Source organism: Colletotrichum fructicola, assembly GCF_000319635.2.
Source record: "Colletotrichum fructicola Nara gc5 chromosome Unknown KSG_Nara_v1_contig09, whole genome shotgun sequence".
NCBI classification, from domain to species: domain Eukaryota; kingdom Fungi; phylum Ascomycota; class Sordariomycetes; order Glomerellales; family Glomerellaceae; genus Colletotrichum; species Colletotrichum fructicola.
The window spans coordinates 118,482-144,392 of NW_027094059.1; the positions used below are offsets into that span (position 1 = coordinate 118,482).

At 55.1% G+C, this 25,911-nt stretch overlaps 3 protein-coding genes across 3 annotated transcripts; 2 read left to right on the plus strand and 1 right to left on the minus strand.

The window, feature by feature from the left end:
- Positions 1–228: 228 nt before the first annotated feature.
- On the minus strand, positions 229–9,951 carry VPS13 (Vacuolar protein sorting-associated protein 13; the record flags this gene model as incomplete). Its single annotated transcript, XM_032023042.1, has 2 exons — positions 229–3,382; positions 3,431–9,951. 2 exons carry the CDS (start codon positions 9,949–9,951, stop codon positions 229–231), a joined length of 9,675 nt encoding a protein of 3,224 aa, XP_031880145.1.
- A 1,444-nt stretch (positions 9,952–11,395) lies between these two features.
- On the plus strand, positions 11,396–12,925 carry CGGC5_v014307 (Dynein heavy chain-like protein; the record flags this gene model as incomplete). The annotated part of the gene is made up of 3 exons (XM_032023043.1): positions 11,396–11,749; positions 11,803–12,069; positions 12,125–12,925. 3 exons carry the CDS (start codon positions 11,396–11,398, stop codon positions 12,923–12,925), a joined length of 1,422 nt encoding a protein of 473 aa, XP_031880146.1.
- Positions 12,926–24,598: 11,673 nt separating this feature from the next.
- CGGC5_v014308 (uncharacterized protein) lies at positions 24,599–24,979 on the plus strand (the record flags this gene model as incomplete). Its single annotated transcript, XM_032023044.1, has 2 exons — positions 24,599–24,826; positions 24,890–24,979. The coding sequence occupies 2 exons, from the start codon at positions 24,599–24,601 to the stop codon at positions 24,977–24,979; spliced, it is 318 nt and encodes a 105-aa protein (XP_031880147.1).
- Positions 24,980–25,911: the final 932 nt, after the last annotated feature.

Here is a 25,911-nt window from a genome sequence, read left to right on the forward strand (position 1 = left end):
TTACTCATGCAGGTATCATGTGCCTATTCAATATCCATGTATTTCTGTTTTCATACGTATACGAGTGAGAAGGGATCCGAAACGCCAAATAAGGTATGCTCGCTAGGGAATCGCGAGGCTATGCCTGAAGAGCCTCTAAAGAAAGGAAACAAAGATAGAAACAACAGGTATGAAGCGGCCTGGCATCCATAACCACGGCCCGTGTGCGTTTGTCTCGCCAATCCTCATTTACTCCAATCCTCTGAACCTCCTGTTAAACTCCTCCACAGCGACAGCCACCATCTTGTACAGGAAGGCACGCCCGCTCTCGTCGCCGACGGGAATGAATGGGCCATTTGTGCCGCCTCTGAGGGTCAGGCTCAGGCCCGTTCGCTCCTTTGCGATTGTCTGAACGTCCTTGAGAGGCACGTCCCACTCCGATGTCAGACGCCGGCTGCGAATAAGCAGAATCCGGGCGTAAGTGACCATGACCACCATGTCTTCGCGAGGCAGCTCAAGGTGTGCAATGTAGTTCTCGTTGAAGTACTTTCCGTTGTCGACTTGCTTTAGCCAGGACTGGCCGAGAGCTTCACGGGCATTGTACGGGCGCACGATACCGTCAGACGGCACGAAACGCGCAGGGCGAACACGGTCGAGTTCTGAGCCATCAAAGACGGTCGTTGTGTTTCGAATACCCTCAGAAACGTTCGAGGCCATGTCCAGGACGCCAATAGCGGGCTTGGTTGCAAATCCAACGACTCCCTTGCCGATACCCTTGAAGAATCCGAGCGCTCCTTCCTGCTCCGCGCCTTCGAGCGGCTTGCGCACCAGGCCACCAACTCCGGATGCAGCACTTGTGAAAAGGGAGTTTGCACCTGTGGTGACACCGTATAGGGCGTGCTTGGGGCGGTTTCGGGCGCGGGTGATGCGGCGTCGATCTTGGAATTGCTTGTCGAGGGTTGCAGCTGCGAGGCCCTTGGACAGACTGCCAGTGAACTTGGAAAAGGAGTCAGAGAAGCCATAAACAGACTTCTTCACCAGGGATGCAGCACCCTTGGCAACGCCGATTCCGAAGTCTTCGGGCTTGTCCGACAGGATGAGTCCTTGGTAGGGCTCGTAAAAGACATCAGTCAATCCTGAGCTGATGTTGTTGAACAGGCCCACAGGGTTGCCCAGGAAGTCGGCAGAGCCTAGAATCTTGTGGATTTGGTAGAGCACCTCCTGACTGTAGTGATTCGAGATGTTCTGGGTTAGAGCAGGAACCGACACTCGAACATTGTCAAGCATAAGAGCATTGAGACGAATGGGTGCATCGTTGACGTTTCCTATAGCCATCGTCATGACGTTGAGGAAGAACATCAACGGGTTGCGCGATGATGTCTTGTCCTCGGCGTTGACGCGCTCCGTGCGCATGAAGGAGAGGTCGAGTTGCATGGGCTGGATGTTCAGTAACTCGAAGTAGATATCCTGGCCCGATTGTTGCTGATTCGGCTCCGGAATGTCGAGCTCTTCGTCGCAGAGCTTGCCCTCCTCATTACTGTCAGACCATGCAGCTCCAGGAATGTTTGAAAAGTCAAGAACAGCATAGACGAAATCCTCGTCCAGTTCAATCGTCATCTGCTGCATCAAAATGGTGGCGTATTTGATATACAGCACACCATAGGAATCATCCTTCACGCGGGTGACCATGGCGTGAATCGAGGGGTGCGCGTCGACTTCTTGAGCTCTCTTCGGGACGACGCTAGGGTACAGGATCATTGGGAACAGGCCGCCGTAAAGCTGATTGTCGATCTGGATCCACTTCACTGAGAAGCTGACCGTCTGAGTGAGCGGCGCGTCATGGTAGCGAAGGGAGACATCTCTGAAGGTGACGTAGGCGAGCTCCTTCAGTTGCGAATTGATGAGTGAGATTCCGATACCCGAAAGCTTCAGCTGGGCTCGGAATGTCGCAGTTGTCTCCTGATCCTTGACCTCGAATCCATCGGTGCTGGTACGAGCGCCAGACTTGGACTTTTGCCTGTAAAGACTCTTGGATTGTCGGAAGTTGGACAGGATCAAAGTCTGAGTCGGACCGTCGGCGGCGACATTGATGTCGATAATCTTCTGCTGCCCAGACGCAGAGGTGAACTTCATTGGAATCTGATTACCGATCTCAGCCAGCTTGACGTGTCGCTCCTTGCCATTGACGTTGATGATGATCTCGCGGAACTTGGCGGCAGGGAAATCCCAAGCGTAAGGCATGATGCTGCGCGGAGGCAAACGGTACTTGATGGGTCTCCACCCGGATCTGTCCTCAACGCCATCATCCTCCAGGCTAGGGTTCGCTTGGTAAAAGGTGAACTCGGTGTCACTCTCATTCCTCATCTGGTAGGGCCAATTCTTGGTCTCCATACTGAGATGCAAGAAGACTGTGGCTCCCTCCATCAAGATTTCGGCGCGGATCAGTCGTTGCCTCTGCCCTGCCTTCGCGATCTTGATGTGGGTCGTGCCAATGTCAGAGATGTTGAAAGGAGAAGTCCACTGGTTATTCATCCCGGGATGGCAGAGGGAGAGTTGCTTGACGGCAGTCTTCTGCATGAAGTGCAGAGGCTGGTGCGCGCCAGGTTTGAGAGTCATGAATCCCGATGAGCTAGACTCTCTGACATTGATCTCCTCGCCAAGCTTGTTTTCCAGGACGAATCGCGGTGCCAGGGTGACAACCTTGGTCATCTTGTACTTGCCCTCACCCGCCTCAGTGGTGATTCCGATGTGTACTTCAGTGTTTCGAGAAGGAGAGGGTAGCACCACCTCGGTTGTACTGCCAATAGCGTCGAAGCTCTGCGGCTTGCTCCATTCCGAGTCGGCAATCTGCAACAGCGTGCGGTTCCTATGGTCGTCGTTGCCGAAGGAAAACATAAACGGCGTTGCCTTGGGGCGGTCTCTTTCAGACCTGTTGTAGGACAACGTGGATTGGCCTGCGGCTGGTCGAGCTCCTTGCAAGAACCCCTTCGCGCGAATCTGCATGTCCAGGCCAGTCTTGTTCAGGATGATGTAGGGGCTGTAGACCGTTACTCGGAATGCACCTCCACTGTTGGGTATCTTGTGGTAGTGCAGTTTCAGGTTGAGTTGAAGGCCATCGGAATCCTTGCAGAGAAGCTTGTCTTCCTTCTTGAAATCGTCCGACTGCCCAGAGTTGATAATGGCAAAGTCGCTGGGCTTGAAGACTGTGTCTTGCATGTCGACGCTGAGAAGAAGAAGATGGGAAAGCTCAACGACGTGTACCGGACTAAGGCCACCCTTGCGAAGGAAGTTTGCCCAGTCTTTCTTGGTGTTCTTGTCGTAGATGCGGTACTTGAAGTCGTACGGCAACAAGTTCTCGAGGATCACTGGTGGCGACAACTTGATGCGCATGTAAGGATAGTTCCTGTAGGGTCATTAGAACAGTGATGTAAGGAGTGTCATGAGAACTTACTTGGTCAATGGGTTGGATCTGTCAAATGTAGCGTTCAGTTGGAAGTAGAACGGATCTCCGTTTTCGCCCTTGCAGACCATCGTTCTTGTAGGTCGCTTCAACAAGTCTCGCCACCAAAGGGTCTCCGACGACCAAGCATAGCCAAATCCGGAGTCGGGACGCACAAGGAGGGACTTGAGAAATGCGGCTCCAACGGGCGCCGGCCGGCTTTCGCCTGGGGCAATCTTTTCGATCTTGAGGAGATGCCCCTCTTGTGCGTCGTAGACACCCAATTCAACGGGAATTTGGGTCTCGTTCTCCACGACAAGAGGTGATCGAAGGGTGACATACTTGACGTTGTCCTTGCCAAGGGTAACTTCAACCAGGAGACGATGCAAGATGTTGTCAGTCTTGGGTTTGAGACCGTAGATTGCCTCTCCCTCACGGTTCAACCTGACGTTTTTGACTGGGTCGAAGCCACTGCCTTCTAGGTGGATGCCGACACTACCGGTGCTGCTCTCGGATGAGAGATTCTCACGCATTTTCTCCCAAGGCTCGAAGCTCCATGGTACCTCTTGACCGTCTTCTAGACGGGCCGTCATGTTGTCGTCTGTAGTCGAGCTCTTTGACTGCACCACCACATCAAATCCAGTGTAGTTCCTAATTCGATACGGCGCATCGACGCCGCGCGGCTTGCCGAGGACGTCCTCGTCTTTGCTGAGGAAAGCAAAAGATTTGGACGCCAAAGCGATGGTGGCGGTTGTCAAAGTAACGTCAAAGACCTTCTTGGAGGCGACATCAATGGACATTAGACCAGACTGAGCATCCTTGGCCATTCCGATACCAACTTGCCAGGGTTCAAGAAGTGGCTCCCATGCGGACTTGGAGAAGTTGTAGACGTTCGTGTATAAGTCGATGGCAGTCTCAGCCTTGAGATTCGAAGACCAGTCTTCGGCCGTGGCGGTGAAGTTCTTGATTCCAAGATCGAGGATAGGAAGTTCGTGAACGTCGCCAATAAGGACAACACGAATTCCTTCAATTGTCGCAGACAGCTCTTCGTGCCGCTTGGGTGGCTGCTGGACCGCCGTTCCGTGAGGATCACTGTTCGCTTGTCTAGCCTGAGATGCTGCAATCTTTTGCGTCTGTGTCTTCGACATCGTGGTCTTGTTCGCAATGGTTGACGGTCCCTTGCCGCTGGCTGTTCGCTGCTTAAGACCAGCTTGGCGTAACTGTCTCGCCTTCTCATCTGCGGCCGATGACGACAACTTCGGGTCTTTCGGTTGCTGGTCAGAGAGCTCTGTGGCTTTGCTGGCAATCTGGAGTGCGAGTAGGATATCTCGGAGAGACAGACGAAGAATCAACGGCTCAATGTCAGCATGGATGCTAGTGATGTTCGGCTTCGAGCTATCCATGGACATTTGGACGGAAAAGTCATCGATAATACGAAGTCGGGAATCCTCAAAGCGGTCCATGCGGCAGAGGAACATGCCAATCTCGGATACTTGGAATGTCAAGGCATGCTGTTGGGACAACAAAACTTGCTTGGTGCCAAGAACAATGGCCTCGGAGCTCGAGCTGAGAGGGTTGGCGATCAGGATGACTTGAGCGTCGACGATGTTTACCCTGTAGGCGATGCTCATGGTGGTCTGGGGTTTCTCGTCTCCGCCATCTTGGGTCTCCTCCTGTTCGTTCTTGCTGCTCTTCTGCGATCGGGCCTTTGACCAAGTAACCTGCATCGAGTCTGCGTCCGCATCGGACTCGTCAGGGGTGTCGATCAATAACGACTCATCGTCGACAATCGAAGGTTCCTCGGGCTGTAGACCAACCATGACGAAGTTCTGGATAGCGAAGAGATAGTCGAGGGCGAAGATGATTCGGGGGCTGTCGATAGTAACGATGGCGATGAGGTTCCTGTCCTGTCCGCCAGACATCGTGATGCTCGCCATGAGCTGCTGCACCTCCTTGTTGGACGATGTCATGATTCGCCGGAACTTATTAGTGTCCCTCGGGCGGCTGTCATAGATGGTGAACGAGTGGATAAGGAACTCGCCCTCAAGAGACCCATCATTAAGCATCCGCGTCTTCATTTTGGTGACGTCCAGGGAAAAGCGCGAAAGGCTAGCATCTTCAAGCTTGCCGACTGGCTTTTCGTCAGGGGCCAAAATCAGCTCCATACCAATAGTGTTGACTTGGAAGACCAGGTCAAGCTTCGTCCATGTTTTGTCTTTGGGTGAAAGTTCAGGCCCGAGGTCAACTAGTTGCTGCTCATCGCCCTTGCTCTTATCGGTTGGCAGTGACTTCGCCCTTTGAAGAGTGTCTTTGTCTACCTCGCGCTCGGCTTCTTGGTTCTGCTCGTCGGCATCGCCGGCAAACGCCGCCGGAACGGACTTGGAGATCTCCATCAAGAAGCGGAGTTGATACTGTGTGAGTTTGAGATTGAAATCAGACATGCTGCCCTCAATTTCCAGTTCGGGGCGCTTCGTGCCGTCTTGATGCTCCGCGTACGTGACGTTGAAACCCAAATCAACCTTGTCAATCAGCTCCAGCTCTTCGGAGAGATCTCCCGGGTAGTTGAAGTCAGAAGTGAGGCGGATGTTTCGGATACCAGCGTTGATCTTGGTTGCTATTTGGGAGTTCTCGGAGTCATCCAAAGGAGCGAACTTGTTTTGTGCATAAATCTCTCCCAAGTATGCAGTGACAACGTCACGCTTGGGCTGGCCGTGGTTGACCACACGAGGGAAGACCACGATTGGAGTCTTGACAACCACATCGTACTTGAATCTGGACGTGCTCTGTTGGATTTGGTTGGCCTGGTTTGCGGCGGCTTGACGAGCAGCATTGTAGATGGCTTGCATCTTGCCAAACTTGACCAAAAACTGGATGATCTTCCTGAATGGCTCTTCAAGAAAGTTCAGCTTCACTGATCCAGCCCGAAGATAGACCGACGAGTCATATCCAGGGTACGCCTTCTTGTTGGTAGCGTCGAAGGTCTCGTATCTGAAATCAGCCAGCTCGTCACCTTGGATGGAGATGAGTTGCCTCAAATTAGACTCCTCGGAGACGCCTTGGTTAATGTCGTCGACCAAATTGAGGTTGCCCAGCTTGGCATTCACCCGCATTGTCTTGCCCAAAAGGAAAACCCCGACGTCGGCGTGGTTGAAAGACAACGTAGCCAAGCGAATTCCGTCGTTGTTGAGGATCAGCCGGATACTCTTCAGGTCCACCTTGACCCTGATCGAGCCTGAATTTGCAGGTACATCCTCAGGGGGGCTGTCGATTGCGATCTCGACATCTTCCTCGCTGTCATCCTCCGAATCGGAGATTGCCTTCTGCTCTTGAGGCGTTGCCGCTTCGTTGTTGTTACCGGTGAATGTTGCCAAGATGAAGTCCAACAGAGTCAAGAGCGTTTTCCGAGTCACGACTAGATTGATGGTGGAGATCGCAGCTGTGACGTTCGTCTCCACGCCTTCGTACACTGGCATGAACTCTGGTGAAAGGCGATTAACCTTTGTGAATTTCACACTGACGAGACTGCGGTTCTGCTCGTGATCATCAGGATCCCCTGATGACACGATCGACTTGAACTCCGCCGAGGGATTGTCGACGAAATCATCGATAGTGACCGACCCAAGAGACACTTCAGCTGACATGTCGTATGGTCGCAGGTAGAACAGAAGATCAAAGTTTTCGGCGACAAGCTCGACAAGCAGCGCGTCGGGCTTCTTTTTGTCTGGGTCACTACGGTATAGAGAGCCCTTGAGGGTATCGACCTTGAACTTGAACTCGAAAGAGCGCTGCTGTAGCTTGAGCTGTTCCTTATCGTCTCGGCCGCCGTCGGCATCCTCGAACTCATCACTGTCTTCGTCATCGTCGTCAATCACAATCGCAGTCTGTTGCTGCATGAAGGGGAATTGTGCTGATTTGCGGCGGGAAGACTCTTTACGAGAGCGAGATCGAGTCGATGCGGTGCTCAAGCCACGAGGTCTAGTCGTCACAGCGGAGCTCTGTGAGTCTTTGATCTGCTCCGGTTGATCGTTATCCTGGTTGAACTTGGGGATGGCGACGTCAATGATCCGCATCAAGTTCTTGTATTTGGTATCCGACACGGTTGCGTGCAGTAGCGGCAAGTGGCCGGACACCTTGAGCTTGGTCAAGTTTGGAGCCTTGGGGAGGATAGAAGTTTCAACCACAAAGTCCACATTGATGCGCTCCACCACATGGAGATGTTGTGTGTCATCTTTCTCGGCTAGCTGAGCCTTTGTAACCTCGATGGATGGTCCTATCAGTACCTGAGTGGAGGAGAGCTTGACCAAGAATTTGTCGTACATGACGGACTCCAACCGCTTGAAGTCTTCGTCCGTGTATGATTGTCGCTGTTTGGATTGGATCTGCTTCATGGTGTTTTGATCAACCAGTTCGCTGTTGACGCTGATGTGACCGGCATCCAGAATCAGACAGGTGGACTCCTTGACGTTAATGCTGACTGGTACGATAATGAGAGGGGCCTGAAGGTCGAGCTGGGCGTTGATGGTCTTGTGTTCCTCGAGGGCGAACTCAAGACCAGCCCGTGTCTGCTCCCTGAAGGTTTCTACCGTGGCACCGGCGGTCTCCATGAGGGCGGTGATGGACTCCATGTGCCTCTCTGGAGGTCTGAAGAAGTCGGCAACGCCAACCACGAAGTTCGGGTTCCACACAATCTCCAAAGGTTTGAGAGAGCCGGACAGTGCTATGTCGCCCTCCTTATCGATAGGGTTCTGTTCAACCTCGAAGTGGAAGAAGGGTTCATCCTCGTTGTCCTCCAACTCTTCAATGGTCAGCTGTTTGTGCTCGTGGACTTCAGGTGCATCCTTGACGCGAACAATCTCGGGGAAGAGGGAGTCGGGAGTGGTGCCATCGTTGACACGGAGGCCACCCAGGCTGACGTCGGCGAGGAAAGAGTCGGGGCGCTGTAAGACCTTGGCCTTGAACACGTCGAAGTGAAGACTAAGGAGGTCACTTCTCTTGCCATTGTGGCTTTTCTTGAGAGTGAAGCTTCCTGTGCTCAGCCATGCCTCAACCTGCATCTTGACGGTGTCTCGAGGTACGTCAACGGATTCGGCGATAGCTGTCTTCTCGTCCCAATCGATAGCGTCGTAAAGCTCCTTGCGTTGCTCCTCTGTGATCTGCGTGTTCTCGTCGTCGTTCTGAGGTTCCGGTTGCTTCGCGCCGCCACCCCAGACCCAGGACACCCAGCCTTGTTGTTGTTGCTTAGGGGGCTGGTTTTTCAGGGCTTCAGCGTTCTCCTTTTTGAGTTGGTTTCGTGCCAAGGATCGCCAGAACCGCAAGTCTTCGTAGTCGAGCTTCCACTCCAGTTTGTTAATGTCATCGCCTTCTTGCGAGGACAGCTGTTGCTGCTGTTTCCTCTTCTTGAACAGCTCAATGTAGCGCTTGCGATCGTCACGCCGTTCGCGGAAGTAGTCCCATGACCACCTGCGGTTCTTCTCGTGAATCTTGCTGAGCACCGCATCTCCGGCGAACTTGAGCCATGCTCTGGGATCCTCCTTTGGTGTGACGCCCTTTGGCTGGAACTTCTTGTATTCCTGGTGTCGGATGAAGTAATGGAAGAGGTCCACCATCATCAGGCCATCGCGGTATTGGTCGTCATCGATGACCAGGCCGATCTCCTCGAACAGCAAGCTTGCCTTGGCTTTGGGTACGTGAATGTCACCCGTCTTGTCGAGAACTATCTTAGCCTTTCCGTTGACAGGACGTAGGATGAATTGGTGGTTGAGCTTCGTATCCTCTGTCGACCCAATCAAGCTCTTAAACTTGCTAACCATCTCGTCGTGGGGCATGGGCTCGTCGTCGTCGGTGGTGATCTCTCGTCCCGGGCCAAGCAGCTCTGTGTCTGTGTTCCAGTAGACAGCAAGGGCGCCGAGGGTGGCGAGCTTGTGGGTGCTCTTGGTGGAATCTTGGATGAAGGTTGGTTTCCACTCGCCGTTGGTACTGATCGCGCTGAACTCCTCCAGCGTGACACCAAGAGCAAAGGGGTGGCCAGGTGCGGAGATGGAGTCTTCGTATCTGATGTGGATGTTCTTCACCGTGACTTGCAGGTTGTCGACGATCTTGGTGACCAGGCTCTGCGTGAAGCTCTGGCTCTTTTGCTGCTCCTCTTGGCTCATGCCCTCTTGTGATCTCTCTTTGAGGAGTTCAGCCGAGTCGAGTTTCTCCATCTTAATTCTCTGTTTTCTGCGCTCCTCCTCGTCCTCATCGTAGGCAGCTTCCTCCCTTGGAGAGGCAAGCAGGAAGACATCTTCGATAAATACCTTGACGGGGGCTCCACGGAGATTGGACCACGGGATGATGAGGGTCAACTCGCCGAGGTGGCCTTCCATGACATTGATGGGAAGCTTCAGCTGGTCGAGGGCCTCCCTCCGCAGCTCGAGGTTCCTGAGCTTGACATCGCCAGACCAGATACCGACCTTGAGCTGTGCTGGGTCGAAGTTCTTGACGTACATGCCCAGAAACCTGTTGAGCAGGCCGGCAACGAGTCCCTCCAACATGGTGTATATATGGCGCCGTTACCCTGGCGAGGGAAACTCAGTGTTGGGTATCTATCGTGGTGCGGCCGTTGGAGGCATGGACAGGGAGGGAGAGCGTCGGAGGGCCGTAGAGCTCGATCGGGGCAGGCGGGGTCAGGTCCGGAGGGGCTCTGCGGGCATGAAAGGATAGTCGGACTCGGGATATGGGGGACGGGGGTCGTGAATCAGGTCGTAGTCGTGATAATATTGGGTTGGGTATCTTTTTTTTTCTCCCAGGAACAGGTAATATCGATGGTGGCTCGTCGATGGGGCGTGCTGCCGTGTGCCGCTCGCCGTGTCTCCGGAGGTGGGATGACAACTAAGCGAAAGTTGCCAAGTCGAGGAACTGTATAACGTCGACCTCGACAAGGACAGATCTGTCGGCAGGTGTGTTGCGTGCGATGTTGGGGCGGGAAGGCAACGAGCGACAGGGTTGGGGTTTGGTGTCGAGCTGGGTGTTTGTGCATGATGACGCTGCCTGATTCTCGATTCTCCCCCGCAGTGCAGTGCCAAAAACAGGCCGCCAGCTTGGCCCAGACTGTGGCGCTCGAAGCGTTGAGCCGCGGCGGGGTAGGTCTACTGCAGCCTTACTAGATGCAGTTAGCGCCGAAGGGCACGTCCTCTCGTGGGCTGGGAAGTGGCACATGAGGCGGCTGCAAGTAGGCCTCACAACTTCCTCGAACAATTTTCCAAAATCGACCAAAGACGCCGTCGTATAATCCAACACTCATATTTACTTGTGAGATTTTTCGATGATTTTACCCACAACTCTATGGCGAGCAGCGGCAGCGAAACATTCCCACCAGGTAGCAGACTGGAGAAGCTTGGGCCATCCTTTGATAACGTCGCACCCACCCCAGCAGCTGTTCGTCCAATGCGGAGCCTCTGGCCCGGGCGTGGACATGGGCAAGGTCTCCACATTACGTCACCACGACCAGCGCGAAGCCAGAGCTCCCAGCCCTCCCTCGCTGCAGCAGTAGCAGTAGCAGCAGCAGGAGCAGTAGCAGCTGTGTTCCGGCTGCCCTGTGATACCGAATAGGCTGGCCCAGGCCTGGCTGGATGGCTGGATGGCTGGACTAATTAGATCGGCCTGGATCGAAAAGCAGAGGGGAAAGCTGCTGTTGCTGCCCTGCTTCTGCCGTGCCAGTTATCCGATGGGCGGGACTTGCCTTACATCAATGTGAAGCAATCGGCAGCTACCCTGCCGGGCCTTGGTCCAGAGACGAGACACTCAAATAAATTCCTTCTTCACTGCTTGGCTCGTCATTTCCCCAAAACCTGCACCAGCGACTGAACACGTTCTTTATCTGCTGTGAGAAGCAATTGCCCAATTGACAGACATCCGGGTACACGATCAACGTGTTCGACCTTCCAAGACTCTCACTTTCCTCTCCTAGCGCTCCTGAAAGAACCGAACACCTTCACGATGCTTCGCTCCTCGCGACAGCTTTTGCGTCTGGCCCCGCGCTCAGCGGCGGCTCCTTCAGCAGCCTCCCCCGCCTCCTTCTCCACGAGAGCCTCGCCCTCTGCTCTTCAAAGCTCCAGGAGGCCTTCGGTGGCTCTCCAAGCCCGGCTCTCCCCGCTGTCACTCGTTGCCCGCTACACAAACTCTCCGTATGACAAGATCGACAAGAAAGCCGAGGCAGAGATCGCAAAGAAGAAGCTCGAATCGGATCCGGAGCACGTCTCGACCGAGTCCTCAACGCGCCATGTCTTTGAGCCTGCGCCTGCCAATCCCGAGCGCGACCAGGATCTCCAAAAGGGATTGAAAGAGGAATTGGTACGTCTACATCCGCGATCCATTAGTTTCGACCACTGACAAAGGTCTTTCAGAACATCGTCAAAGACACTTTCAACTTGAGCGAAGTTCCCAGGGAACCGTACGCTCTTGGTCTGGCCGGCACCCTACCCTACCTGGCAACTTCGTTGAGCACCATGTATCTCAGCTGGGATATCAATCTTGAGTGGCCGTCGTCTTCGACCTTTGCAAACAACATCTACATGAACCAGGAGTCTGCGCAGTACTGGCTCAGCTTGCTTGAGCCCATTCAACTTGGCTACGGAGCCATCATCATCTCCTTCCTCGGCGCTGTTCACTGGGTAAGCCCAAGCGCACCACCCCAATATTGGAGCAGAAAGATTAACCAAGTTGCAGGGAATGGAATACTCCGAAAAGACCCCTTCGGCGACTCGTACAAAGTTCCGCTACGGCATGGGTGTTCTCGCTCCCATGCTCGCCTGGCCGACTCTCCTCATGCCGATCGAATATGCCCTAACTGCCCAATTCGGTGCATTCACCTTCCTCTATCTCGCAGACACTCGTGCGAAGAACAGGGGCTGGACCCCGCAGTGGTACGGAACATACCGCTTCATCTTGACTGCCATAGTTGGTGTCTCTATCTTCATCAGCTTGGTTGGCCGCACCAAGATTGGAAACGCTCAGCCTCACATTGGTCAAGAACTTGCCGAGAGCAAACACTGGGCCAAGACCGACAAGACCCGCGATTGGGACAAGTTGGAGGAGGAGGAGCGTGAGAGGATCAAGAAGGAGAAGGAGGAGGAGGAGAAGAAGAAGAAGGAAGAGGAGAAGAAGCAGAAGGCTGAAGAGAAGAAGGCTAAGAAGGGCGGCAAGAGCAAGAAGGAGGAAAAGGGCGCTGAGAAGAAGGACGACTCTGAAGAGGATGAGTCAAACTCTGAGTCGGAGTCCAAGGATGAGTCCAAGGATGGCTCCGAGGACGAGAAGAGCGACGAAGGCAAGGATGAGAAGAAGGAGAAGTCCAAGGGCAAAGAAGAGAAGTCTAGTGGCGAAGAGGATGACAGCAAGGATGAGAAGAAGGATACTGAGAAGGAAGACAAGAAGGACGAGGCCAAGGGCGAGAAGAAGGATAAGGATGACAAGAAGGCCAAGGATGAGAAGAAGGACGACAAGGAGGGCAAGAAGGAGAAGAAGGAGTAAGGCTCCCGCGTAGTAGCAGGGAGGTTATTCCCTTTGTCAGCATGTACCGAGCGACATTTCAGCAAGTCATTTTCACCGATTGGGTCCGGCGTCAAGATCACGATCATATGAGCTAATAGCAAGCCATTTATCATGTTATCGTTGTTTTCCCCCATTGCGTATGCTTCTGCTGTCTGATACACTCCAACCCAAATGGCCCATCACCATGGTTGAGTTGATGTCAGACCGTCTTAGAGGATGATCTACCTACGTGGTTTGGGTAAAGTCAGGAAGGCGTCCCATCAAACCTATGCCCTCGCGATGCCCTTAAACCTGGCACACGAGTACCTGCGACGTAGGGTATGGCCAACTGACCAGATGGCGTAGGCTTTCATCGCCAGGACCTTGAGGCTCAAGAAGTTGCATATATGAATCGTCTGTTAGTTGATGATCCAAAACTGGCGAGTTGAAGCCAAACCCCATCGTCAACAACCACGTAATCTGAGCAAGTTTCAACAAAAGCCCATCAACCGAAACCAGCACTCGGAGACCCCGACGCACTGGCTCTCCTCAACATCTCCCCAGCCTGCCATTTCAATCTTTACCCCGGACTCTGCAGCCGACGCGCGGCTGATGTTGGACACGTCGAAACAGTGACAGGCCTCCGGCTGGCAGGAGCGCGTCCGAGCACCGGACATCCGACTCTGCGAGGCGGCCAGCGCATTGGGAGGACAACTCAGCAAACGGTGCTATCCTGATCCTGAGAACCTAGAAACGGTGGAAGGAATGAGGAAGCTGAAGGCGACGATGGGAGACCTGGCAGGCTTCGTGAACTCTGCGTCTGCCGTCCCTTCCGACGGTGAAACGGAGCCCGCCGGTGCGTCCACGTCCCCACTCCTCCGCTCGCCGACCCTCCACTCCTCCGATCCGCCCGATCCGTCCGTCGGGCCCACTTGGGAAGCCATCCAGCTCCGAGGCTCGCCGACCATTATTACTGCATGATATCCCCCGACCGAACTTTCCGGTTGCACTAAGAACATGGGGAAACCAAGGAATGAAGGCATGCCCAAAGGCTCCACCGCACCGTTTTTCTTTTGCAATCCTGCCTCAAAATCCCCTCCCCAGTCTCTCGTCGATTGCGCCGATTAGATTCGGCACGGATTCCACAGAAGGTTCTGGGGTTTCAAAGCACTGCGCGATGCACGGCCTCGGCGGGTATTCCATTGCCTTGCGCTGCAGACGAACCTGAAGAATGCGTTAACGCTGCCTGCCTCCCAGCCACGGAGCACCTGGTCCGAGTTCGTCGCAGCTTTTTCCGTGCCTACTCTACCTGTTGCGTCCCCCACGATCCAGCTGCTATTTTCATGATGGCGAGGCAAAGTCTTAGTTAGAGTGCAGCGAAGCATCGTGTCGCCTCGTCCTGGCAATGCAATTTACCCCCCCAGCCCAGTGCCCCTCTCCGGAATGCGCTCCGATCGGCGTCAGCACCAGCGAAAGGCTTCCAGCACCGCCTACCGCCGTCGAATTCCTCCAAATCATCACGAGACGGGGTTGCCTCCTCTAGTAAACCGTAGCACCGCGCGAGGCGACACCATCAATCTCATCATGCAAACTGCTGAGTCGTATCTCCCATTCTAGCGCATTCCTCTCAGGACTTTGCTGCCAAAGTAGCATGATCAGCACCAATGACGTGGGGGGGATTACTCGACGGAACTCTTCCGCAAACCCTCAAAGCCATGTGGCACACAATGTCCAGCCCAACACTGTAAATCACGTCAGGAACGCAACATAAGCGCCGGGTACACTTTTGCCCTGCGAATTACGATTAGTCTACTCAACCATCATGTCATTGCCAAATAAACTCGCCCCCCGTTCCCGTTAAACTCTACCAGAAATCCGGGTTCCTCGCAACCCGCTGCATTCAACTGACGCGCCCGCCCGCCAGTTCCCCACGAAACGGAAAACACGGTAAGAGGGGGAAGATGCTCCTCTCACAAAATCCCAGCTGCAGATTCATGATCCCGGTGCGCGACTTCTACTGCGTATAACACTGATGTCATCACACACTTTCGTAGTTCTACAAGCCCTCACCAAGAAACCCTGATAACGTCGCCTCCGAAGCGGGAACCACAAACCAAACCATGCCGTCACCTACCTTAGCCGTGTTCTTGAGCTGCCCGGCCCGCGGCGACGGGGGCGCACACAGGGGGATCCATCTGCGGTCTGCGGCGGGAGGGGCGCGTCACCGCGTACCCGACACACTGACGTCATGGCCACCAAGCCGGGTCTTGCGCCGCGTCTCTGACAAGGCAAAAGAAGTTGATTTAATCCTTTCCGTGGCAGAATAGCTGTCCCGAACTGTCCCTGGAACCGTTTTGACAAGCTGTTGATCTAGCATCTTGCAAAAGGACTCCGTAATGGTACTTTAGTCTTTGGCGTGATCCCCTGAACAGATAATACGCCGCCCCGTAGGGCCATCTGCAAGCCCCGCAGGCTCCGTTCAACATTCGCCGCGTCGCATCGCCATCCGTGAGGCCGACTCGCGACGGAGCGAAAGACGGCGCCAGATGCCCCTCTCATTCGCTCGACGGAGCGGCTCCGCCTTGCATCTTGTGCCTTGCAATGTGGCACGCTACCGTTCATGTCCCTTCACGCCCCGATTACCTAGTTACGTAGTGATATACACGGCTTGACTGATGAGGAGAGACGGAAGTACTGCGCGGCGGCCAGCCAACCAGACCGGCAGGGTTTCTTCTCGGGGGTTTTCAGTTTCCAGCAGCTTTGGGGCCTTGGATGTTTCTTTCGACGCACCCCATCAGACCCCCTCTCTGCCTCTGTAGATCTTGTACTCCGCGGAGAGTTTTCATCCCCTACAAGCGTGTAAGATCGCCAGTAGTCGCCGCAGCCGACGCGAGGAATGCCGCTGAACAGGAGAATATCTCGCCGCAACCTGTTCGACGATTGGATTACGGACGGCGGTGCGGGAGCGCTTGCATAAAACAAATGTGCCCAACAAATGTTTCTGGTGCAGCTTGTCATCCGTAATGCTGTATCAGATAACCTTTAGGTGAGTCGGGCAGGGAGCAAGGTCACAATCACACACGCGCGTACCTTTGATACAGCCCTGCCGGCCGGCAAGGCGCTGTCATGCGGACATGCCACAACTGCGACCGATCAGCCTTGACCACTGAGCACTTGTCTTATTCCCGCCTTGCTCATATTATCGCCTACTCTTTTGTTGACAAGTTCCGTCTATTTACGTACAAAGCCAGTGCCAGCCCAGCACCAGCAAGGCACCACGTCCTCGTGACCGTCCACGGGAAGAGGAGGAATCCTTGATCCCAGCTCCCTCACCGAGGATTGGTCACCTCTCGCAGACCAGGTGATTCGCAGCGATAAGCCGCAATCGAGATCCTTTGACATGTGCGACCCTGCTTTCCCCGCGATTGCAGTGTAACTTGGCCCCCTAGCGAGGCGTGGTCCCGACCTACACCGACTGAATTGCGTGCGTCGTCAGGCGCGGCCCGTCGCAAAAGGCGGTACGGCTCAGAAACAGCCTTGGTCATTACGGGAGAAGCGCCGCGCGAGTGACCCGGCAGACGGCAGCATGACCTGCGCATCACCCGGAACGGACTGTCACTTGTGGGGACTGGACGGTCAACAGGTTTAACATCAACAAGAGAGATTGAGCCAAGGGAGGGAAAAGACAACGGGCGCGAGAGTATCCGTCCCCCCAACGGCTCAATCACACCCATTCTAGAAACGCCGTCGATGAAATGCCAAGATAAACCCGGAGCTACTCCGAGGAAGTCTTTGGAATGATTCGATGACTCGAAATCTTGAACATTCCGACGAGTCCATGACTCCCTGATGAAGAACAATCAACCGCCGTACCTGTGCGAAGCTTTTCCCTTGTTACAGGCTCTGTACCGAGCCGCAGCGGAAAAGCACCAGAAAGAAAAATCTTGAGATGACGAACGCAACGGAGTCAAGCCGAAAGACAAGAGGACACACAGTCCAAGGAGGGCGCCGTGCCTTGGCCTTGCGGTCGTTGCGCTTGAATGCTTTGTTGAAGATCCGGCGGGGACTGATTCAGGCCGTTTCATACGGGATGGTGCAATGTGGTTGAATGAGTCGGCAGCTGCGTATTCTCGGTAATGCCCGAGTCGGCTCAGCGCATACACGTTCTTTTTTGTGTGTGCTCGAGCTGCTGCCACTCACCCACTAAACGTCGTCGCTCGCGTGGGAAAGATGATGAACTTGAGACGATCATGTACGTGTCTTGCCCACCGTCAAGAGTCAGTTCAGTTGCTCGCTCTTTTTAGACTCTTCGTCGTGCTGTCAAAAGATTGGTCCGAAATACGGTTCGGCTGGTTTGGGGGGTGTCAGAAACGGAGACCAACTAAGAGCGATGAACGGTTTAGTCCCCCCCATCTCCCTTCCCTCCGCCATTTCACCTGCGTACCTCGCAGATACTTGACGGACGCTGGCCGGAGTGGACGAGACCCCCAGGCGGTGAAATGGCGCCGAACCACACCGAGCACGCCCCCCTCCATTACGGTCTCTACGGGTTATCGTCCTCCTGGAGCCTTGCGCGAAATCCATCCCGCGGCGCGCTTGTCCCATGGTAAAGTTGGAGGAGCAGCGGTATTACCCCCCTTCCCTCGGCACAAGGCACCCCTCCAGAACGCGGGGAATGCAGCGATCGCCCGGCCACAGAAGAGACCCTGATGCACAGAGCCCACTGTAACCAGAGCACATACTCCCTCAAGCTATCCGTTCTGGGAATCTGGAAGTCGAGGATGATGTGCCGCGTGTAGGTCATGAACGTCCATCTCAGGTAAGCATCAGCCACAAGAAGAAGCATGTGAACTTTTCAAGAATCGCGAATGAGAGAGCCGTGTTCCATTGTGTGTAACAGTTTGTTGGTTTGGAGGGGGAGAAACGATCGACGCGTCCTGCTCCGGCGACTGGCTCAAACAACGACGGGCCGGTGTTTGGCGGCCGAGGCCCCCTCCTCAACGTGGCCGAACCAACAGGCCCGCCAGCATCCGTCGCACCGGCATCTTCATCTTGGCTCCGGCAGGGGATGCGGCTGCTGCGGGTATGTGGTTGGGCAACGGGGGTGGCAGAACGCGGGTGACTTTTCGGGATCGAGGCACAATGTCACGAGGATGGAGGAGGGGGCCCGTCGGTCCGTTTCTCGCAACGACGAGGCCAGGTGAGCGGGCAGCGCGGCCGTGCCTTTTGTCGCGATGTCCGCCTGGTGACCTATTCGGGCAGGAGGGGCAGCATCGGAAAGGTTGTGTGGTGGTGGGCGAACATGGACATCTGATTGTGACATTTTCCGCGGGATGGGGGAACATATGGTGAGGGGTGGTGGTGGTGGTTACATTCAACATCTAACGGAGTCAACTTGGCATGGAATAGTGGGTGACTTTGATCGGGAGATGCTGTGATGTATCCAACTTTAACCCCCAACATAACGTGGCCTTCCTGTGTCAACAACAGCAACGTCGACGTGGAAAACGTAGGCAAAGGTTACTAGGTAGGTTGCGAAAAGTTGCGTGCGCCAGCCAGGACGGCAGCCGTGATGCGATTTATTTCGGGGCACGGCTTACACTTACAGGCTCGTCTCGTACATTGTCGTACCACGGGCTTCATCCCCCCGTGGGCTTCAACCCGGCCCAACGCGAAGACGAGGGATGTGAAGTCTAAATCCTTCTGCGAACAACAGGAGTCATCGCTACCCGCATCGCTACCCGAGCGCCCAGGCGCCATCCGGCCCTGCCTCTGCATCGGACTCGCGATGGAGGGTGGGTTACACGCGAGTGACAGGAACCAGATGTACAAAATCAGATAGTCTGTAGATGGTTTCTGCAGAGAAGAAGTATGCGAGGCTCAGCTAAGCTAAAAACTGAGCCCCGGCCGACTCGTACGGCACGGCAGCCAGGCAGACCAGTAACGCCTCCAATGGAAGGCCTCCGTATTGCTTAAAGACTTCGATATGGCATAACATGGGCAAATAAAAGAGTCAGGGGCCTCACCAGCGCGGGATACGTTTCGCACCATCTGCAGTAGCGCCCGGTACGAGACGGGCAACAATGAAGATTTAGGTACGCGCCAACGGTTGAAAGAGCGCCGTCCGTCTCGGACTCGAAGCACCAAGGGCCTGCTACCTGACACCACGAGATGGTCCGACTCGGTCTTCTTTGACCTAGGTGCAGAATGAGATGGCGGGATGGTGAGATGGTGAGATGGCGAGATGCGGCCGCCAGGCTATCAGGTATCATTAGGGTAGATTCGTGCGACTGGTGGATATTGCCAGTGTTGGCCCCGGCTGCCCGAACAGGAATGCCATGTTTCTGGTTATCGCAATCGCGGGAGGAAAATAAGCTAGGCACGTACGGCATGCGCTTTGATGATTTGATATTGAGATGAGGGGTGATGGCACCGAGGCCAAAACGGAGCCGGGGGGGGGCAGCGCAGACTAAAGAAAGATGGAGAGACACGACAAGCTGTTGGTGGCTTTTTCAGCCGGCAAGACGCGCGCTGCCGCTGCCAGAGAGAGACACCTGCGCGAGATGCGCGGGCGATCTATCGAGGGCGCGCGCGCCGCGTCGGAAACATGGGGGAGGAGGAGGGTGCAGGCGAGATATTATTGGCGATGGGCTGGCTTGAAATTACATTGTCCACTTTGATGTCGTACAGCGGTGCGCTTCTTGCCCCGGATGGCGCGCAAAGATGCGAGATGACAATCGACGGGTATCGACAGATTTGTGTTCTGTTTTTGGCGTTTATGGATACTATTGGTCTCCGGGGGTGGAACTGGTTTGACATCGGGTCCGCATCTCCAGCCGTAGGTTATGGGTTATGGGCACACAGGAAAAGCGCAGTTGGTCGTCATCCGAGGTGTTCTCCATATTCAATTTTGCAATATTCAGGCCCAGGGCCGCCGATACGGATCGTATCCGCTGCCGTGTTGCTCGGTGCAGGGAATGACCCTTTCTTGCACTGCCCGCCAAGGATCAGGAGCAAGAAACGACACGGACGACGGGTGCTGCCCACAGAGCCAGGGGCAAGTGCCTGCCTAGAAAACGGGAGCCAAGGCTGAGGGATGAGATGAGAAAGGACCTGTGGCCACCGTGTGTCGTGTGCTCCGTGTTGGAGACGACCGCGCAAGTGCTTCATGTCGGAGGGGACGGGACTACGTAAGATGAAGGGTCAAGGTTTTCAGCAGCAACGTTGTGTGAGGTATCGTGTCGTGCCGTGCTGGTGGTTACTGGTGAGGGATGGATGGGCTTGAATGTTTCTTCGCCGTGTCATGAGTGAGACGGCGATGTCGGTCATGTTCCGCCCAGAGAAGCAAGAGGCAACACACCGCTTTGCACATCAGTTTCCCGAGTCAGCGCGGTGTCAGGTACTGGAGGCTCAAGTGATGAGGGCGAGTGAGGGTGTGGTGAAGGACAAGAGAAGCCAAGACTGCGGGTTTGGAATCCCAGTGGTTCTTTTGGATGATCGGCGGGCAAGCTGCGGAATATACATGGACACCATTTGATATCAAGACTCAGAGACTCAACAGGTGAGGACGCGGTATCCGTCCGTATGGGCGATACCGAGCTGCAGGTGTGAGATTTGCGAGCAGGAAAAAGAAATACGGCCTACGATTGACTCTGATGGATGCCACTCGACTGGAGAACTGGCGCGAAAAAAAAAAAAAAAAAAAAAAAAATCAGCGGGATCCATAATGGCGGGCGATAGACGGAGATAAAACACGTTCAATGATTGAATGACACCCGCCTCAGTGACAAGCCGCGACAGTGACAGTGAAGTGACAGTGAGCGGCTTTCTCAGTGGAAGAGGTGAGACGGAGCGTGAGCCGTGCGCGGAGGGTCCCACCAGCGTCTCCATCTTTAACTGGGGACGCGTGGTGCAGCCCTGCAATTAGGGGACTCCTTGTCCGTTCATTGGACGGTGGTGTTTGGTAGACGTCCCGTATCCGTATCGCATGCACCGTACCAAGTACCGCTCCGTCCCGTTTCGCCCGTTCCGTATTCCGTCCAGTCGGCGAGCAGTTCACCTCAGTGTGCCTTTTCCACTTCCATTTGTTGGCCACTGGCTCTTGGCCATCCAACCATCATAGAAACACTTCAACGGAAGGCCTCCAGCCCGACAACCCGTCCGAGGCGCCGCCGCCGCCGCCGCCGCCCTGCTGAAGCCTCACAGCCTCTCGATCGCTCATTACCTAGGACCGCCAGGGCCGACGCGGATTGCAACGGGGCCAATGGAAACGGCTGAGCAACAAGCTCGGCACGACAGCTCCCTCGCGAGGTTGATCGGCCAGGTCCCAGTGGTCCCTTCGGCCACTGCCTCTGCGCCGCCTCCTTAGCCCAGGGCCCTTGGCTGATGCTGGCTGATCTGACTTCTGGTTGGCGGCCCTGGAATCTGGAGGCTTGCTCTCTGCCCGTGTACGGATGCCCAGGTAAGGTTAAGGATAACGGGGCGGCCCCCTCCAAGCTCGAACAAGCCTGGCACAGGCCGCGGGCAGTGACAAGACAAGCCTGAATCCCGCCTGAGCCCTGGAGGGAGCCCCTCCGAGCTACGCTGGAAACAGTGTCCAGGGCGAGGAAAACCTGGGGCAGTTCAGTCCAGTGCCGTCGGCCGAGGTGCGTGGTGCCCGTAGAGCGTGGAGGAGACAACTGCCGCCCTCAAATCGTCCGTCGCAGGAGACTGGAGTACATCCACATCCGACTTTACCCCCTGGTGCCCTGGTGCCCTGGCGGCGTTGCAGTGCGGCAGTGACACTGACAGCGGCGACAGTGACAGACGGTGACAGTGACTGAGGTGCTGGACCCCCTCAATTACTCGTCGATGCACCAGAGTGCCCGCGTCATTACTCGCCGCCCGCCCTGCCTTGGCCTCTCGTTTCTGGTCAGTATCATCGCTGTAATCCTCGGCGTCCCTCCGTGGATACCTTATCTTACCTTATCTTGTACCTTTATCGTGGATCCGTAGTGTACGCTGTTGCGCCGTTTACGCAACATCGTCGTCAAGGGCCGTCTTGAGCATTTCGCCTCCCCGTCATCTTGGTGTATTCCTTATCCGCAGCGTCCTCAGTCTTGTACAATCTGTATAGCTGTTGATCCGTCATAGAACCGTTAAGGGTTGAAGAAGAGCTCTCACTACACCTTTAAGCTGATGTTCGTGATTTGAGGCATCCCAACTGTGTGGTGCCTAGTGCAGGTTTGCCCCTCTGAAACGGAGCACGCAGCCAGCCGTCGCAAAAGCAAGAAAACACCAGAAACATACAGAGCCGGACATCGCGAGAAAAACAAACATCAGCAAACACGAATAGACAATATGTAGATTCGTATTCCATGTGCTGGGTATCCTCTGCTGTGTACGCCGATACATCGCTCTCGTCTTACACAACCAGTGTCACTTATTGCTCCCCTGCATCTACCCATCCCTATCCCGATACCACTCTGACAGATGGCATCTGAAATATCGCTCATTCAGCTGCCGGACAGCCAGCCGCCGAAAAGAATCGCGGCAGTAAAAACCCCCCAACCGCTTCGGTGCCGGCCACGATCCAGGCCTCAGCCCCGGAGTCCAGACTGGCGGGCGAGCCTTACGGCAGTATCAATCCGCGTGGTCTGCAATCTGTAATCCAGTTAGGCTCGGCCGGTTCGCTTCGTCTTCCCGCTTCCTGTCGTCCACGTCGGCAGTCTGTTTTTCGATGGCTCTCCCATCCGGCAAGGCGGTTGGGCGAGCCACAGCCACATCATCGCGTCAGGCCTTGACCGAAGCCTTACGCCGGCGGAGGCCATCATCACCACGACCGAAGACGGGTGTACCGCTCAAGTACCTATCCCGTTCCGGAAACCCCCGCATCTGGAGGCCAGCCAGCCAGCCAGCCTGACAGATTGTCGATGACTCTTCCCATGGCTGAGGTGCGACAGGTCGACAGGCAGCATCAGCAGCAGCGGTATCGAGGCAATATCCGCCAATACGGGCAATTCTGCAGTGCCAGGTGTGCATCTCACGCACCGCAGTCAGCCTCTCGGACCCCTGTCTCCGCCATTCTGACAGGACCTCTCACGGCGTGTTCTGACGGTGCTCTGAGACAGCTGAGAGCACAGCAGACCGTGGCCGGCAAGTGGTTGTAGTCATCCAGTCACCGAGATTGAGATATTGTCTGATAGTCAGCCTGCACAGTCCCTTTGCGTCGGGCTGGTATGTGTATATGTGCAGGATGTGATTCTGTGTGGTGTTTGCCTTGCGTTGAAGATGTTCGATCTATTAGTGCAAAGTGATTGGTAGCTGTCACCATTACATTACGGCAGTCAGTAGAGAGAGGTGCCGCTGTGGAAGCACCAAACGTAGTGCACGCCTCGCTGGACTGGAGTGGACTGGACTGGCTCCGTCTCCGTTTCCGTCGCTCCGTTTTGTGGCTCATGACGGTTTGAGGTATCCATCCGTAAGGTGGCCGAAAACTGGCGGGCTCCACCTTCACCATTTTGAATTTGCACAGACCGACACCCCCTTGCTCCTTCCCACCCTTAATCGTACCCCCTGTACCTCCTTCCCCCCCTGCTCCCCTGCCCCTTCCCCCCCTGCTGCTCCCCCCCTCCGTCCGTCCCTCGCTCCTTCCCTCCTGGCGCACTTTCCACTTTCCCACCCGACACTCGCACACTCACACCTTCCCGCCACGCGAGTGAGGGAGGTACTTGGGTACTTGGGTACTTGGGTACTTGGGTACTTGGGTACTTCCTCGGTCCTGAGGTGCGCTTTCTGTGTGTGCGACCTGAAAATAATACGGGGAAGGTGCAGGCCCTGAGGAGTGAGGCCTGAGGGAGGTCCTTTTCTGCCTTGTGCCTGCCGCCTGAGGGTGTCGCCTGCCTTGTCAAGTACCCTGCATCCACCATCCACCGTCCACACCTTCCACAACCTGGGAAGGGAAATCCCACAATCCCTCTCTCCTGCCCGTCCATATTAACCCAGCCGCCGTCCGCTTCCGTTCCGTCACGACGGCCTCTTCCCGTTCTCTCTTCCACTTCTCTCCTCCAAGATCAAAGTGTCGACACTTTTCTACCACCCATCACCAACTTCGATAATAGTGCCGGCACTGCCCATTCTCGGCTCTCATCGTCGTCGCTCATACACACACACACACACATCTCCCGCTGCCTCTTCCGTGATCCACGATCCAGCCTTCTCTCCGCCTAGCGCTGTCTCGCCTCGCCCTGTCCATCGGCAACCAATCTTGAAGAAACGAGAACAAAGAAATCGCGTCTTCTCCTGTGCTTCTCCTGGACCCTTCGATATCCGACGCCCTCTTTCTCTTTGTCGCTTTCGTCCAGACCCCAGTCCCTCCCGCCGTCATCCCGAATTCCAGCGGTCCAGACTTCCCTGCCAGTCCAGACAGCCAGCCCACACACCCTGATTCTATTCTCAAGGGTCCCTGCTATAGACGCTTAAATAACTCGCGCCGCCATCATCCCGGTTGTTCCCAAACACTTCAATCAACCAACTCATATACGCGAAATCAACGCATTACGCGCTGCTCTCTGCACCAACCTGTACACAAACAAGCATAAAGGGGCCGCCATTCCATCCCATCTTGCATACCTACCCGCCCGCTTCGATTCCACCCAGAGCCGCACAACATACACACACAACTCCACTCTCAAAATGTCACCGGCACAAGATCAGTACTACTACGTTATTCCCAACGTCAGCACCATGGACCCCAACGCTAGGGAAGTCGACCTCGCCTCCCAGAGCTGGATCCAAGCCACCATCATCGAGGACGATGACCTCATGTTCGGCGGCAAGTCGCTGAGCACTTGGTACGAGGAGGAGAGGAGACGTTTGAGCAACACCTCGTCAGACGAGGAGGAGCATCGCGGTCGCCAGAGGGTACGTCATGAGCAGCCTCAGTCTCAGTCTCAACCGAAGCAGCACGTGGCTAACATTCCCAAGGTCCGCAAGCACCACTCCTCCCACAAGCACCACCACCATCACCACCACCAGTCGGCCCAGCACACCGGCTCCTCCGACAAGAAGCACTGAGCGCACCTTTCCCGATTACCATCTCCTTCGGTATAGACAGCCTCAACCACGATACCCCTCGCGAGCGCTCGAATTCACTCAACATACCCTTTTCACGTCGACATTTCACCACACCTGCACCATTCCGCAAACCGTGGATCGACTTCTCTTCCCTTGACCAATACCCGTCTTCACCTGTGTGGCATTGGGTACACCGGCGTTTGTTTTTTGTCAGCGTTGCATCTCTCGGTCGGATTCACTAGAACGGCTATGTCATAAAGAGGGACATGGACCAGCATGGGGACCACCGGCGCCAATCCGAGGAATATGCATGATCCCTCCGGCAGCACCTTTCGTTTAATTGTTATTGCATCCATCGCAACGGCCTGCGATAGCGTTCATGATTCGCGCATCTAGAAGGTTTATGGGTTCAGCACATCACCAGCACCAGGCATCTTCTCCCGGCTGTAACGCCGCGCGAGTTTGGCTTGTTTTGCATCGAATGGCATTCGCCATATCGAACAACCCGGGGTTGAAATTCTGCAGCGGAGGTTTTTCGCACGACTCGTTCCGATTCTGGAACAGCGTGGCTACAGGTTAGCAGGATGAGATTGTTGCGAGGCAACGCATGTATCAGTGGAGCTCAGCGTCTGTTTCGAGTAGCGGTGAGAATCACCCTCTCCACAGCGACATGGGCCTCCGAGATTGAATACAAAGAAGTTAAAGTAACTCTTGAGCACCTTATCGTTGACGTGATTATGCAATCCTGGACAAAATTTGGGTCTCTGTATTTTGATATTGGACCGCGATGCAGCGCCAACACAACTCGCAGCAGGACAGCACAGCACAACACAGCACACACCGCCGCCCAAAGACATGTCTTGGAGCGCATCGCAAATCTTCAAGTAGAATCAAGACACATCAAGACAATCTACCAGACCGACATTCCCTCC